At 41.9% G+C, this 17312-nt stretch overlaps 1 protein-coding gene across 1 annotated transcript; it reads right to left on the bottom strand.

The window, feature by feature from the left end:
- Positions 1-1043: 1043 nt before the first annotated feature.
- Positions 1044-17152, bottom strand: anln (anillin actin binding protein). The gene is made up of 17 exons (XM_022228358.2): positions 16998-17152; positions 14628-14769; positions 13613-13732; positions 13108-13298; positions 11576-12415; positions 11115-11213; positions 10081-10465; positions 9473-9687; positions 8690-8929; positions 6906-7041; positions 6317-6496; positions 5883-6006; positions 5332-5479; positions 4494-4625; positions 3494-3688; positions 2669-2850; positions 1044-2145 (listed from the first exon to the last, which is right to left on the bottom strand). Exons 1-17 carry the CDS (start codon positions 17013-17015, stop codon positions 2025-2027), a joined length of 3468 nt encoding a protein of 1155 aa, XP_022084050.2. The 5' UTR covers positions 17016-17152; the 3' UTR covers positions 1044-2024.
- Positions 17153-17312: the final 160 nt, after the last annotated feature.

The raw sequence follows: 17312 nt of genomic DNA, 5'->3' as shown, positions 1-17312 counted from the left end.
GTAAGGTACATGTCTGAGCACAATTGACTGTATGACGTGAGTTATCTCCGTACGTCGTATTATGTAAACCAAGAGAGAAAGAACAAGTAGAAATGCAGTCGGCCGTACGAAAGAAGGAATTTCAGTCCAATGCTGTATAAGAACTCAGGCTAGGTGGAGTGTTGCTTCATCCATTAGCAATACATGCACTATGAGCGAGAATTGGAGTCGCGCAATTGGTGAGAAAGGTGACTATCCACACCATACAGTGGAAGCGACCAGTTTGGGTTCTACCTGGCCGAATACATGTGGCGCTGCCGACATGCAGGAGTAGACCACTTCAATCAAATCCTTAAGGATGTTCTTCTCCTGTACAAGCCTACCCTCACATTTTAGAGCGCAGATAGCCACACAATAATCTAAAGACAGGTTTCAGCTCCCTTTTCCCCTTCCCTCTCTATAAATATAGAAAAAAACTCCTCCAACTGACAAGCACTCTCTAAAAGACTGAAATTTGCCCCTTTTTTCCTTCTAAACAAATTGTCCAACTTACAAACTGTCTGTAAAAGAAATTGGGCCCATTTTTCCTTCTAACCAAATCCTCCAACTTAAAAATTGTCGCAAAACACGCACTATTTTCCCCCAAGTAAAAATTGTACATGTACAGTAGGGCACATTGCGCGGCACCTCGTGAACTGTGTAGATCCATCCAGACAGATGACGGCCCTCTGCACTCCTCGTGTTGCGGATTCATGCATAAAATTACCTCAATGCTTGTGGCAGCCCAACCCCTTCCGGATATGATTCGGTTCATGCGCACACGTCGTGCGCATTCGCCATGTTCTTCAGAAGCAAAGATGGCCGCCTGTCGATGTAAACCTGGTCCATGTGTAGCTCCAAAAGTGTGCCCAAAACTCCACATTTCTGTCCTATGATGTTCAGCTCTTCAATGCCTATTGGAATCGTCTTCATTCAGCGATCAAAGTAAGGATACTTTTGTAGTAATTACGCGATATTACAGTGGACTTCGTATATGGAATTCTTCCCCTTTATTTTAATGACAATTGTGATGGTGACATAAATAACCAGGGAAATGAATAAGCAAAAACTTCTTGAAAAGTGGGCAAACTTGGCGAGGGAAAAAATAGCTGAAGATATGATTATACACTGGTGATTACAAATAATCCTTTTTGACTAATTTCTTTATGCTGATCTACAAGTCTACTAGTCTCTTGTCAACAAATAAGAATCACTCACATGTCCAGCAAAGTATCTGTAAGCTCTGAGCAACTCTTAAGAATGTTAAGAAAGCAACATCGGACAACAAAATGAATGCAGGATGAAATTTCATGCTTGTTAAAAGTGACTGCTTTTGGAGATTTAAAAAAGGAGTATGGTGCTGTTAATGTTGACTACAATGAACTATTTAAGTACTAGTTGAGATACATAATTGAATCCTTCTTCATCTCTGCAGCTCCAAAGTAAAATATGAAGTGAATTATAACACATACTAGTAAGATAAGCAAAATAAAATATTACGCACGTGAGACTCTGCCAAGTGATTCCCATTTCCCGATGAAAGCAGCATACCACACTGATCTCATGTATATGCAGTTTAAATTCCACTTGTTCTCGCCCAACACAACATTATCTGTAGCCTTTAGAGCTATGGGCATTGCTATTTCGTTTTGTCTTTTGGTACAGTGTTTGAATGCTTTGCTCTTTGATTCCAGCTTCTTTTACTTGACTAGTTTTGTTTAACAAAATTGAAATATTTCCCGTCAACTTGCAGGCTTGACACACTTGCCTTCTGGCAGTTTGCCAACTATTTTAAAAAGCGAAGAACAAAAACCTATGGTCTTTGCATCGGTGGATATAAAGTTCAGCTAAACTATGGTTAGTAATTATACTGGAATAGGTCCAGTTAAAGAAGCTTCAGTAGTAACTTAGCTCAACTGTTAAGTACCTGAAACGGGACTGTTTTGTGGCAAATAATTACCTAGATTGAGCTGAATCATTTTCCTGAAGTGCTCAGTCGGAGTACTTTACTGAGAAGGGCCCAGCCTTGCAGCTTCTCGGCACCATGTTCTCAGATCCAGGAGTGTTTTGTTGAGAGCGTTGATCCATCGGATACGGTCTTCCTTGACATCTGCTGACAGCATATGCCTGTGGGAAGAGGGAAGGGTGGGGGGGGGAAGCAAAAGTCACATGTAGAACTTTGGATGAAAGCCTTCACAAAGCTGTGGCCACTGATTAATCATGACCTCTTCAAAGATTTTTTTAATGCCAAGCCTACTAGAATTGTGGGTATCTCTGTAATGACATGTATGTATGTCACCTATGAGCATGCACATAAACGTTTCTTTGGGGGAACATTTTACATTCTATTTCAGATCCAGTAAAAAATGTTAACAAAATCTTTGGAAGCAGCTCTCCTGAAACAAACTTATAATGAAAATGCTCTCATTCAGGACATGAATTTTCAATGAATTTAATTTATTGAACTGCTGGTGTTATTGTTTCTCTTGATATTTACACATCAAAGCAAGGATTCAAAGCACCGGCACAGCAATTCAAACCTTTTGATTTGGGTAACTAATGCTGAAAGAAAATGGGCAATGTGAGCATGGATTAAATGTGAATTTGACAAGGATTCAGGAGAATACAGAAAATTGGAACTTGAACTCACTTGGTGGTGACTGCGCAGTCTTCGTGCTTGGTGACCAGCGTGTCCTTGCCGTGGTGCATGGCTTTGGAGGCCGGCTGGCGGGTTACCAGCTCAAAGGTGTTGGGTCGAGCACAGAGAATGCGGGAGATAGGAGCTACTTCATTAGTGACGCATTGCCTCAAGTCAATGGTACCATTGGGGGCCTGGCAGAAAGAAAGACGAGCAAAAGGACATTCAACTTTGAGAAGGCTTACAAAGTGTGAATTTTGCCTCTTGCCAATGTACAAAAGTTGAACACAATTTCTTTGGATGTCAAACTTTTGTTGTACTGCAGAGTAATTTACAGGACAATGAACTTGTGTTAGTCTGTATGGCAAAGCCCAACAGTAAGATACAAAAACCTCCAACTAGGGTTTACATTGTTTGCTCAGTGATTTTGAGAAATCTTAAAACTACATGCTTTCTACTCAATTTGAACAAAAATTGTTTGGTCAGACTTTAATTATCCATACTCCACATCAAAAGGTTGTAGCCAGCAAAAGGAAAATGAAGGTTGTAGCCAGCAAAAGGAAAATGAAGTTTGTAGCCAGCAACAGGAAAATGAAATTTGTAGCCAGCAACAGGAAAAGGAAGTTCGCCCTTTTCACGATGGAGTGAAAAATTCCACATCCAACATCTCCAGGTTGTATGCTTTTATTACAATTATATGCATTTGTGTAGCAAAACAAGGCATCCATAATGGGTTGTCTGAAAGACGTCCAGACACCCCTCTTGTTAAAACACTGCTCAACCAATCTTCTCCCTTGGATGTACAGGCACAGGAGTAAAGCAGGTGAGTGAACTCACTTTGCGATTCTCATCATCAGGGTACTTCCAATAGGATATGTACCCGCCACTCAGCACACACCAGCGCCTGTGCCAAGCTCCAAAGCCACTGATATCATCAAACATAGTCAGCCAGCCATGCTCAATAACATTGGCATTGGTGTGGCATGACATCTTCAGGTGAACAGTACCCTCAAGGGGCGAGTTGAATGGAACCTAAAACACAACCAAACACACAGTGGGATAGCTGTTAGTTAAGGCATTATTTCAAAATTCCTCTCGGTTGACTATAGGACAGGGCAATCCCACCGCTAAAACTGACTTATGTTGCGTGAATAATGGAGGGGGTGTTGCTTCACTGAAACCACATAGCCTTGGGAGTAATGCAATAAAAGGGCATTTATCAGTTAGAATCGGCCACTTGATAACACTTACTCTGATAGCCAACCGATAATAAATGTATCGGTTGGTCCATTTTGTCCAACACCTACCTGATAAGAATTCTAAAATGGTGCCTAAGTGAAGGCCTCAGTTACTTATGGCTTTCACATTGGTGATTACCTTGTACACACTTCAGTGAGGGCCATAAACAGTCACTGCAGTACAGTTTGTTTAGCATACCCAATCAATCAATCAATCAATCAATCAATCAATCAGTGATGAGATATGCCCAAAAAATGAATGGTGTCTGTAATGTCCGGTGCCACAGATGAAGTTGAAGTTAGAAGTTAAATTTAAAAGGGGTCTATTAAAAAAAAAATTCAATCGTCCCCTTGGGAAGATTGACTTTGTAGTCCTTGACTATGGACGAACTTCTGGCAACAATATTTAGCAACAAATGGATAATTAAGGAAATAAAACTTCTTGGCAAACAAGGTACAGGAACGGTCAATGCTGTTGTGAGTGGCCAATTATGCATGTACTCACACACTTCTATTTTGAAGAAATCTGAATAGATAAAATAAGATGGCACCAAAAACACCATAATGTGCACAGGCAGAATCCACACAACTCCACCTACCTTGCTTAGCATGAACCTGTTGACCCTGCAGCTCTGAAGGGTCAGTCTGGTAGCACCCACCAAAGTGAAGCTGCTGGCACGGACAGAGCCTGGACCACCAGGGCTGGGAGCAATGGGGGCCTTGACACTTTGCTGCAAAAATAAACAGCAGAGAGAGAAAAAAAAAGAAGAAAAAAAAAAAAGATGCAACTAGGGATACACTATCACTTCCTCCTCCGATCTGTGCTACTCTCAAACAATGCCACAGTCGACTTATTTCGATAATTTTAGCTGTGCATTTGGACCAAATATTACCTGCACCCTTACTTATAATTCCATGCACCTTAGGTAAAGACGTCACTCAGTTGTGCAAATTAAGTCACAAATTGGCTTCTTTCACTTTGCAAATGCAAACCAGTGTACCCACTATGTGCCAATGTGTTCATCCAACCAGGTCTTGTGAGGTAGGCTCCAAATCTACATATCCCGAGTCCATACATTTAATTTCTTGTTTCCTATTTTTTTGGGGGGGGGGGTGAAATTGCTGATTTGAAATGTGTTCTGATAAAACCAGACACTTCTGGGAAGGGATTGATATGAACAGGCAACTTTGAAACTTGGGGTGGTTTTCACTTGTTTTTTAAATTTATGATCCAACCTGCAATTGAATAAAAAGTGCAAAAGCTTCTGGCAGTTACTCTGCTTCTTCAGGATTCTATGTTACATATTTGGTAAACTGCCCAGACGAGATTGGTTTTGCCAGAATACATCACGGTTTTGTAGTTGTGAGGTTCTATTGAGTTTGGCTGCAGATAGCAGATTGTAGATAGCAGATATGATGGAAGCCTTTGCAACTCACCCTGGAGTCCTTGGACATGTTGGCGAGGAGCTTCTTGGGGGTCAGGCTGGAGAGGAACGTCTGCTTGCTCTTGTCCTCCACCTTGGGCCTCTTGTTCTGCATCTCAAAGACGAAGGCCTCAATCACAAAGTCGCTGTCAAGGTTGTTGCTGCACGAGGCCAAGAAATGGTAGGGAGAAATGTGACATGAAATGACGCTGAAGTCAAAGAACTTGGGAGCAATGCATTCTGAAACTTCACCAACAGAAGGCTTTCTTCCAGTCGGACTGCTGTCAATATGAGACTTTTGAAATGCTGACAATCAAACATCAAAATTGTGTTGACTACTGAATAATGCTTAAATTAGTGAATAATTTAACTGCACCAAAATCAACTACAAATGAAAAATGCTTGTGACAAGTATCTAGACAATTAGTTCAAGGTAATCTGTAATGATCTTCTAATGTTGAAAAAAACCCCACAAACATTGAATATTGAAATAAAAGCCAATGATTATTAAACAGGAAAAAACAGGTTGATTGGTGAAGTTTCTGTGGAATTGATTCAGCTTACAATTTGGCGATGTTACTGAATGGCAGGCAGTCGCCAGCAACACCATCCACTGTGGTCTGAATACGAGTGGCCAGGACGTGCTCTCTGCAGCGCAGGAGCAGGAAGAAAGAATGACACATGCGATCTGTAGGGAAGGAGGAAAATTAAGGGGGGGGGGGGTTTACAGCTGATAATTAGATCTCAGTCATGATCGGATGAGTAGAATGGAGTGGGTAGAGACAAATTTATGAACAGGCAGAAAAAGAACAGAAATATTTTAGCCCATGTTTTCGTTGACATTTAATGCACTTCACAAAAATGGACAGTTTCAACCAAATAGTCAAATTCAGTTGTCAGCAAATACAGTATCTTGGATACTGGCAGAAATCTGCAAAGTTTCGTTGCGAACATGTTTTGCAGTGATGTAAACTGGCATTCATGATGTGTGCGCATACCTTGCTTGGAGGACAGGATATATTCTGTCTTGAGCGGCAGCCTGATGTCTTGTATGGTGACAAAGCCCTTGCAGGGCCGCATGATTTCACCCTCTGAGGTCTGCACCATGTTGGACTCGCGGGCACTCATTGGTGTCTTCAGCCGTTGGATTTCTGCCAGGCAGGCTTGGCGTCTCTGAGCTGTAGTCAACAGGAAGGAAGAAATGGCAAAGTGCAATGAAAATCCACATTCCTTTTCACACGGTAGTGAGTGGGTGGGACTTAGAACACACTGGTTTAAAGTACTAACTTTAGTCTGAAAAACCTATGAACACTCTCCAAATTACTCAATTTGGAGTCTTTACGTAGTTCTCGAGAGACTGTCATTTGCACTGATAACTAGCGCTCATTGGATGGATTCCTCACTCTTTACAACTTCCAGATCCATTGGTTCCAATACTACACCGAGTGGAAAGACATGGCTTGAATTGCAACAATATCACACTGATGGACTGTATCACACCCTTCAATACCCTCCGAGTGGAGGGCACGGATAGTCTGAATGGCAGGACGAATGAGCCTCGACCCCCATAGTTGTCAGTGTACCCACCAGCAATGAGAAGCAATCTCTCTGCCTCTACTTCCTGCCTGGAGCCCCTGTACTCTGCATTGGATGCAATCAGGTTGAGGGCTTGGCTGGTCTGATAGATGATACTCTGCTGTGTAGACACTTCTTCCGTCAGGGTCTGTGGTCAATAACACATGGAACAAAAATTGACCAGACTTTTTTTTTCTGATTTGCAACATCTACACCTTGGCAAGTTACAGGCCGCATTCACAAAACCAAAACTTAAAATGTGAATGCTGTCAAAAGTTAGACTTCATCTTGGTTTCCCTTTCAAACTAGGCAATATTTTGCAAATGTTTCTGTTTTTCTCGAAACAATTGTTTTGTGCAAACATCACGAACCACTGATTTTGAGGAAACTTCCTAAATGCTTGTCCAGTTTGTTTTCAGTTACAAGAGCAAGTGAAGAACTTCAAGATGCCAACTTTTCAAAATGAAAAAGTGTAAGCCTATTGCACTTCCAGTTTCTAGACTGACCCTAATTTTCATCGGCAAATTAGAAAAACTTTTTTTTAAGTTTTTAAAAATCTTGTTGTCTTTTCTTTCAAAACAAACACCTGTCAACAACTTCTTTTTCATGTGAAAACACTTGTATTTACCTGACTAGCATTATGCAGGTGTGCATTGTAATTAATTGTTGATTATATTTCAACATTAATTCTGGTAAGTTTTTTTTAATCCCTTTTGTGGCAATTTTTGGCAACTTTCATCCCATTCAATGAGCACAAAAATGGTAAAAAACCTTACCCGCAGATCCAATTTAATTAGAAGCAAAACTATTTTTTCTTGGCCTAACTAACATGCTTCTCGTTGTCGTAAGATCCAGCGTGGGCAATTTTTATCATGTCACAGTTACATGCGTTGCGAAACACGTAAGCTTCTCCACAACAAGACTTTGCAAGAAAGGGCCATTTTTGTGGTGTATTCGTCCCTGAACTTCAGTTCACTTATTGACATTGTGCAAAGCAAGTCCAATTGCTCAACAAATATCCAAGAATCAAATCCGACAGTCCTCCTTTCTAGTTAACTTTCAACACGATCATGATGTTCGACACAGGTGTGTACGATATCGGTACATGTACAATGCTTTGACTTACGCAATCACATAACATATGAAGAGCAATCCTGCCTATTCGACCCCTGTTCATCATAGTGTTAATTGGGGTGAATGGATGATTCAACCACACTGGTTTCTACTGCAACTCACGCAGCTTGTATGCACAAACAGCGGCATACCTGCGACACATTTCCGACGCGCGCATTACGAGGCTGGCTCAGTGCTAAGTTACGTAGAGTTGATACACAACTGTATGGTTTTGTACCTTCAAGTTGGAAATCGTAAAAATCTTAGTCTGGATTGTACAGTCGTAAACGGACTAAGCAAATCGTAAAAATCACGCCTAAATCTTACAAGTTGGCATCTCTGGAACTTCATGAGTGCAACTTAAATCCCAAGATTGGTTGACATAATATTTTTATATCTCTGACTGATACTTCAATGACTTACATGTATCGGTACATGTTGAAGCACTTTGGAGGGCATAGTAGATCAAGGACTATAGACCTCTATCATGGGGCAGCCATCTTGCTTTTCTACCCTTCAAAACAATGTAACCAAACTGAAGCTGGAAGGGAAAATAATCTGTTCCCTTTTATCAATATGTGAACTCGTTCTACCATTGCCAGTGGGTCTACAGGGAGCGAGACAATCATGGCAACATCATGATACAGGTCTATTGAGTCAAAGCTGTAAACTGCTTAAGAGACCTGTATCTGTTCCTTGATGGGAATGGGCTTGAGTACCATGGGTACAACTCCCTCCCCGGGCCCCACAGTGCCGCTCTTGCTCCTGATGATGGTCTTGGTGGCTGCCGGTGACTTGGGGCCTTGTTTACGGAAGGATTCAATGCTGTACAGATTGGGAGACTGGGGGGTCACGGCGCCGGGCTTGGGTTGAGAGGCATTCCCAGTAGGAGGCTTCTGGACTAGGGCCTGCGGTTTGGCCGGCTAATTGGTGGTTAGGAAAAATATAGGCATGGATGAGTAAAATTCTTTAGGAATTTCAATTTTTTATTTGAATTTAGTCAACAAGTTTTGCTGAAGAAAACCAACATTCTTTCTTTTGGAGCTTACATGCTGATTGAGTTTTTTATTTCTCAGAAGTTTGAATATTGTTTTCATTTCCCATATCTTAGCTTTATCTGCATCTTGACCTTCAAGCGAAAGGTTCACAAATTTAGTCTATAGTTGAAACACCCTGGCTCATCAAAGCTTCATTTTCTGAGACAGTCTGATATGGAGCCAACTGCTTGATATGAAACTAAGTCAGAATCTTTAAAGTTCATGGATCCACCTGAAATAGCTGGAAAACTGAGGAGCCCAACATGAAGATAAAAACAGAGACAGATCTGAGATGTGGAAGAAAGCCCAAGACTGTGAAGGGTAGAGTGGGGAGGGGGAAATATGAAAGCAACTTTTGCATACAAATGTCTTAAATTTTAAATTGTGTGCGGTGTGCAGTGTCTCTATCAGTAAAAGTATAGTGCCCACCTGTTCCTGTCTCTGGGATGGGGTGGGGTTCCCAGCCTTTTTCTCTACCTCCATAGCTTGCTCTGCCTCATTCAGAAGGTCGTCAATATCCCCCAGAACATCAGTGATGTTCAGCTCCTGAACATCATCATCATCATCATCATATTCGTCATCAGCATCGTCATCATCGTCCTCTTCTTGCTGGGGATGTTTGGACACAGATTCTTGCTGGGCTTCTGAAAAAAGAAAGAAAAATGACATAACTGTCTTCCAGATCACTGGGTTTATATGCTCCTCTTTCTATGAGTGCTTTGCATTGGACGTGTAGAACAAGAAATAGTAACATCTTTTTTATTTACTAAAAAACCCAAAACGAAACAAAATAAAGCAAACCAGACCCAGCTAAAAAACCTCTCACAAGGGTGCACTTTTTTAAGACTTGCTGACACTGAGAAAACTGACATGGGTCGATCTGCGGTGGTGGCATGTAGAAAACAATCATGTTTGGCTGCTGTGACGAACATCGTGTGGTATAATCGTAAATAAGAATACAAACAATGCCTGAACAGAAGGCTGTGACAATCAAAAGAATCCAAGAGATTGGGAGGCCAAACAGGGTTTCAACTCACTGGCTTCCTCCTCAGCAAGGAGTTTGCTGTTTGTCCTGCGAGGTCTAGGTGGTGCCTGGGGAGTGCTAGTAGAAACAGTCTCTTCTGGCTGCTGGGTACTAGCCTTGGCTATGACCTTCTCTCTGGGAGGGGGTAGTGGGGTGGCCTGTTCTTTTTCCTGACAGGAGGCCTCACCGGTCATCCGTTTTTGGGGTACCTCTGTGGGCTCCTCTTCAATCGTCTTTTCTGCCTCTTCTTCATCAGATGATGACAAAGACTTGCTTGTTGGCGATTCGACCATGCCGATGTTGATAGTGTCCTCACTGACCTCCATCTGGTTATCCAATTCGTCTTCATTTGCCTCAGGCTCTGGTACAGAGCGAGTGATGGTCACCCTGGGCACAGGCTGTCGAATTCAGCAAAAGAAAAAAAAAATCAAACTTGTCACATCTTTTTACGATTTTCACAAATATTTTACGTTGGTCTGAAGAAAAATGAGTGATTTACACAGAGGCCAGGGTTGATGTCTGTGGCAGAAGTATAGATTGCTCCAAATAAAAACAAACCAAACTTAAACAACATTTTATTTGAATGAGTGCCATGTGGTTAATTACAATAGAAACTGAGTTTAATATTTTAGATAATATGCAAATTCAGAAATTTACACACACATCAACGCATTGGAAGACTGTGAAAGTAGAATGCAGGATGTTACCATAAGCATGTGATTCACTCAACAAACTAACCAGTTCACAGGTTTGTTTGCCAAGCCTAATGATACGAAATGTATGACAAACTTGCACAAATCATTGTGGCTGAACATTCAGCCTTATAAGAAGTTCTCTTCATCAAGATATTATTGTATCAAAATATTCCAGAATGTCAATGCAGTCAACATTTTCAACCCGGCAGCCAGATTTTAAAGCTTGGCAGCTACTTTTTAAAGGCGGTGGAAGACAAGCAAAACTTGGTATTAGCCACCAGACCACTTCTAGAGATTGGATGACGCTGCATTCCACATTCCTGCCTCAACTGAGCAGATAACACGCTCTTACAGTGGGTTGTTCTTTCTCTGTCTCCTGCTTGGCAGGCTCAGTCTTGCCAGAATGGTTCCACCTCTGTTTGATGATTTCTAACTCTTTCTTTCTTTGCTCCTGAAACAAAAACAGATTGTTTTTTTTGGTGTAAACGGGGCGTTGATAGGTTAATATTTGAACTCTAAAGTCATGCAAGCACTTATTCTAAATTGGATATAAAATGTGTTGAACAAGCACTTCACACAGGTCATTAAGTAGTTATGTCAAATTCTGTTTTGGCTGACTTTCACATGTAAAAATATGTGGATTTTGCTTACAAAATGTTTCTTCAACTCTAACCCCCCTAGGGTGTATGTAAAGTCATATTGTAATCGAAGGATTAAGGACGACTGTTAGGGTTGAACTATCTCTGCAAAGACTGGCATCCATGTGTCTGATACAGCTTTGTTGACATAACCCTCTGCAAATTCAGCATTTACCTGGATCTTTTTATTGATATCGTTGCTTTGCCAATTCTCCTGGTGTTGACGAAGTCTGTCCTGGATGGACTTGGCCATGGCACTCACACGTGGCTCCACTTTATTGGGGGTCGTGGCTGGAGCGGTGGCCGTCTTGTGCCTCCCAAAGTACGCCTTGACATCAGTGACTCCCTCCTTGACCGAAGCCTGGTTGGTGCTTGCTCCAGATGATGCCACTGCCTGTTTCTTTTTGGCTTGGTCTGGCTGTGGTGCAGGCCGCTTGGTAGAAGACTGAGTTGTGGAGGTGACATTAGTAGAGCTGATGGTAGTGGTGGGTGGTCCTGCTCTGGGTTTAGGAGTTGGCTGTTGCTGCTCTTGGGCAAAGTGCTTCTGTACTTCCAGTCGGGAGGGCTCTCTCTCCCGAGACAGGGACACCTGGATCCGTTTCCTGGCCGGGGTGCCTCCTGAGGTAGACTTGGAGGGCGAGCCCACGGAGGATTTTCCCACCTCCTGTTTCTGCTCTACCAGCCTGGAGTACGCACTGACCTTGGCAGGGCTACCAGTTGGAAGAGATCTAAGCTCAGCCTTGCCTCCTGGTTTTGCCGACTTGGAGTCTTCCCCCGAGGTGTTTTTCTCCCTGGCAGGGCTGCTGCTTGTTGGGAGTGATCTCATCTGGGCCTTACCCTGCCCGTTTCCAAAAGCTGCTGGCTTGTGATCCTCCTGGTCCTCAAACCTCACACTGCGGGCTGGCTTTTTGGGTGTAACTGACAAGATTCCGTTACCTTGCTTTGCTGGCAGATGGTCATCACTTACTTCCTCAACTGGTTTAGGACGCTCCCATTTACGTGTTGATGGCTTCTCCTGAGGATAGAATTGTTTCCTTTTTAAATTCAATCATCCATATTTAAAATTGAGATCAAAGTATTAAAGTAGGCATTTCAAGCAAAATCTTCATGTGTTTTTTTTCTAGCATTCACTGTAGAGAGTGGCACAAGCAGTGTTGCAGTCGAGACCACTTAAGACCTTCACAAGACCAACACAAGACTTCCAGTCTGAATTCAAGTCACAAGCTATTCAAATGAACTGCAATAAAAGCATTCTTTTGTCATTTTCACCGTGTTACTTGTGACTGGTTTTGTGATGGTCTCGACTACAACATTGGGTATAATAATACTTTCCAGTTAACTACCTTGTCGATAAAACAAGAGTGCATATGCCAAGGCAAATGTTGCAAAAGTAAAGTGGAAATTTTGCCAGTAGTTGAAACCTGGGGGTCCAAATATATGCCTTGAAAGGAAACACAGGCCTGATGTCAAAGTTGTTAGGATATTGCACTTTTCAAATGCATTGCCATAACAAAATAGGGGCGACAAAATGGCCTACTGCAGGCCTCAGAGTGTGCAAAAGACAACACACCTCTCTGGCTAAAATCCTGAAGTAGACTAATCAAGGATAGCTCATGCGATGTTGATATACGGCAGACAAAAAGTTATCCAGGTCCGAACACCTTTGAAGCCTAAGTCTACCCTTCCTGCAGCGCGGTATTTTCTCACCTCGTGTTGGAAGTGATGTTTAGGGTGGTCCAGGTCGTCCTCCCAGCTGTTGATGCTGGCTGCCAGGGCAGCAAACCTGCTCTTCCTAGTGCTGGGCATGGAGCTGCCGCTGGGCTGCTGCTGTTGTGCATCCTCCTGCTGCCGCGGCCGTGGTGCTGACACATTCTGGGGAGAGTCGAGCTCCGACCCGTCTGTGAAGACAACACATAACATGAAGGCTGCATGCTACATATACATGTAGTTAACTGTCATTCAGGATGAATTTAAGGACTTAATGCAGGAGGCCAATAAAACTATTACCGCGCATGTGGGTTAGCACTCATATTTTCACGAAATTGTCCCATCGTGGATGGCCACTGGATTTCCAAACAAGAATCAGATGCTGGACATCAATCCATAAAGAGTGATGGCCCCGGCGCTCCAATACTGGCTTTGAGTGGAAAAAGTTCACCAGGTTTGGGCTTGTATGGTGGGATCACAACTGGAGGTTTGTGGGTCTACTCACCTGCGGCTGACCACTCCCTTCTCATATCAGCCAGCTTACTCATGCGTGACCGGATGGAGGGGATAGCGGGTGTGTCTGGCTTCACTTCGCTGCTCTGCAGTGCAGACTTCACTGGGGAGTCTGTACCAGTACATTGAAAGAGAAAGCTCAGGCATTTGAAAGTAACAATAGTGGGGTGGCAAACACAAGTATCTCTCTGTGTCCTATGAGGCCTCCCTCCCCCTTCCATTTCAGGCCGGCGATTCAGAAAAACTTGAACACAAACCAATTGTAATCATAGGCCATACATGTACCCACATGCCAAGCAGGGTTTCATCTAGTACTGAAGAATATGTACATGTATTGGCCTGTCCTTTCCAAGCCAAGGTTAAGAATTACAAGTACCTGTCCACTCCCAATAGGTTTTTGAAACCCCTACGGTAGGTACAATTTGAGGTCATATTTCCATTGTACATGTACCTAATATTTTGGAAGATACCTGTTACTTGAGGATTTATTCACCCGTGTTCAAGATTCATGTAATTAATAGGGGCTTGTATTAAAATTTTGCCCTTAACAACTTCCTGTCCAAAATGGTGTTTGCCTGTCCTCAGATCAGGTGGGAAGGTGGCTAGATGAGACACGTCAAGAATCTAATTTACATACATGTACACGTCTTTGAATTAAGTTTAAAAAAAAATTGTTTTCACCATAATTCCTGTACCATTGGTTGTTGGCCTATAGTATGCCATCTGCTGCCTGTTGTTGTGTTTATTCCAAAACTTAGTGTCAAAATCTCTGCATGTGACATTTTAATTGCAGGATGGGCCTCAAGCTGGACCAAGAGAGGGTACTATTTTCTTAGCAACAGCGGCTCTTTTGGTCAGAACTGAACTTCGCTGGAAGGGTTCACGAACGACTAAGAAATGCACGCGTCACAGTCACATCGCTACCAACAAATTGAACACTATACATGATCTCCTAGGACTTTGGAATGGATGCATTTAAAGGCAGCTGGCTTTTGCCTGACACTGACCGTCAAATCGGAGTTTCTTCTCGTCACTGTCCGAGGAGTTCATGTCTGTCAGTGGAGTTCTCCTCTTGCGGGGTGACACCTGGGATTGGTTCATCTTCTTAGCCAAGTTTTCACTCCTCGCCCGCGTCCTCTCCAGAAGTCTCTGAGAAACAATGAAGGAAACAACCACACCATTGGGCTATGCTCAACTCAATGGTTTTTAATTGAACCATCACAGTTTTCTGGTTGTGCAAAGCTACATGAAATGGTAGAAATATTACACATGCATCATACATTGTACATGTACCTTGATATCACTTTTAACTAATGTTAAAATCAAGGTTTTACTTCTTATGTGTATAAGTTACTTGTATTGAGGTGTCCATGTGGATAGTGGTGGTATCTTGTATGATCGGATCATAGGTTCAAATGCTGGAGTCTTGGGGTATTTTCCCCCCTAACCTTCTTTATTATTTTGTATGTACATGCGTGCTTATTCATAACATTCCAAAATGCAAGCATGGGAAGTATCACAAACCGAAGACCAGTTTATCCTTCTTTTGTCCTTGGAATCTTTATCAACAGTCCACTGATGTGATTGACTGGTTTTTTTTTTTTACTCTGTGGTTAAAATGTTGTCTGGCGATTTAGGGTCAACTTCGCTCAACCCCCCCTGTCTCCACTTTGCCCAACTGTCACTTCACCCACTGCATTGCATTGCCACTCTATTCCACTACCAGTCTTTCTGCTCTGGGGAGTGTGAGTAGCTAAAGACAGCTTTATGCGTTAAGGTACATGTGCACAAACAAGCCTACAGCAGTTTAACAGACGTCAGACGTTTTATTCGGCTCAGTAGGCAATATGAATATTAGACTGATGGTAACGTTGATGATTTGCCCACACAATGCAACCTCTACATTTTTTTCCCCCCACCTCAAAATTTGAAAAGTCATCTGTGTTGCGATACAGTAAACACCACATTAAATTTCAGGAAGGTTTATCCAGACTTCTGTTGGTGATTCATGGTACTGGAGGGTTTTTATTCAATAATTCTTTCACTTTATTTGGAATCCTGCTACATGCATGTAGCCCTACATGTGTGTAGTATTGGTCAAGAAGTACACGTAAATGTAGGTCTAGTAACAGTACTTTCACACTGAATCACTGAAAATTTTAACTGTAGTCAACAGTTTATTAATTGAAAGAAGTTAAAAACAAAGATAACAGTATAAAGAAAATATGAATTTTAAGCTTTTCAGTCAAAATCCTCATCCATATTTAGGCCTATGCACAAAATAATTGCAGTTTGCTATGCACACACCTTGAGGTCTTGAAAAATAGTTAACAACCCCCTCCCTTCACATGCCCACACCGGCCCATCTCCACTATGATGTTACTATCATGTGTTGACGTTGTGTTGACATTAATTAGTACGACCGACGTCAACACACCGTCAACACACCTAAATCACATTCTAAATTAACAGAAACGCAATTCGATTGCAATATAATGCCTAAATACAATTTGGCTAACAACAGTAGGCGACATTTGGGGGGAAAAGCCATTTTATTTCACGAAAATAACACCCTCCGCACAACCACAACAGACGGTGGCCATGTTGCCTCGATCAGACGGACCATACCATTATGCTACAGGGGGTCACCTGTATACAGTAAACCATGGAACGGTCCAAACGCTGTGAGAAGGTAAGATGGCGGTGAACAGCAGCGCTGCTCAGAGACAATTTTTTCGCGTGAAAAATCACCCTTGAAATGTTGTAAAATGTAAACTTGATTAATAAGAAATTATTCCTAAGCGTATACATTACAGTTTGATACGTCTGTTTTCTGTTTTCAATGCATTTTGTAAGTGTTGGCGGTGTGTTGTCGTTACTATCAATGTGTTGACGGTGTGTTGATGCTGATTAGTACAACCTGTTCGCAGACACGGCATATGAGTATGACCATGATGACATCGATCTCTTTATGATTTATCCGCCAAAAACTTCGATACAAATTGCTCTAGCAGTCTAGGCTAATTGATCTAATTTACAGGAAACATTCTGCCCAAGATCTGATTAGTCTGTTAGTACGACCCCATTGTAAATGTAGGCCTACATCCTGTACATAGGCCTCATGTATGACATCATCATCATAATTAATAACTGTGCCTGGTTGATCTTGTGAAAAGATGGCAGGGTTTTGAAGGAAATTATGAGGGGAATTGGAGAGTGGTGAACATTGTGAAAACAGTTCCTAAAATAAAAATTTATCACTATCGGAGTTACGGTCATGACGTTAGAATGCATGGTTAGGCCCTGGGCCTAGATTTTAACGTTTTTTGGCCTTTATTAGTTCTGAAGTTTATTTAAAATTTAGAAAGATACCTTACCTCTGTATACTCGTCCATCACTGGGCAGTTTTTCAGAAAAGAGGAGCAAAATTTAACGAATAAGCACTCCTTCCTCCTCACAACTCCTCACCAACTCCTGACAACTATTTCGGTTTTCTGTCGATGTCCTTTTTGCCGGTTTTGAATTTGATGCGCATTTGCTGCTGTTGCATCATGGGAAATATTCTGTCTCTTTCAGAAATTTAATTTTCTTTTTATATATATCTATCTAGTTTTCCTTTTTTAAAATGATAATTTAGCACTTAATTAATTGAAAAAAGCTATGTTACAAAATATTTTATATTTTTTTGATAT

This window comes from Acanthaster planci, linkage group LG06, assembly GCF_054643075.1.
Source record: "Acanthaster planci isolate LZ-2023a linkage group LG06, COTS_SCS, whole genome shotgun sequence".
In the NCBI taxonomy this organism is placed as follows: domain Eukaryota; kingdom Metazoa; phylum Echinodermata; class Asteroidea; order Valvatida; family Acanthasteridae; genus Acanthaster; species Acanthaster planci.
Note: the sequence above shows the minus strand (reverse complement) of the source record. Positions and strands in the feature narration are given on the sequence as shown.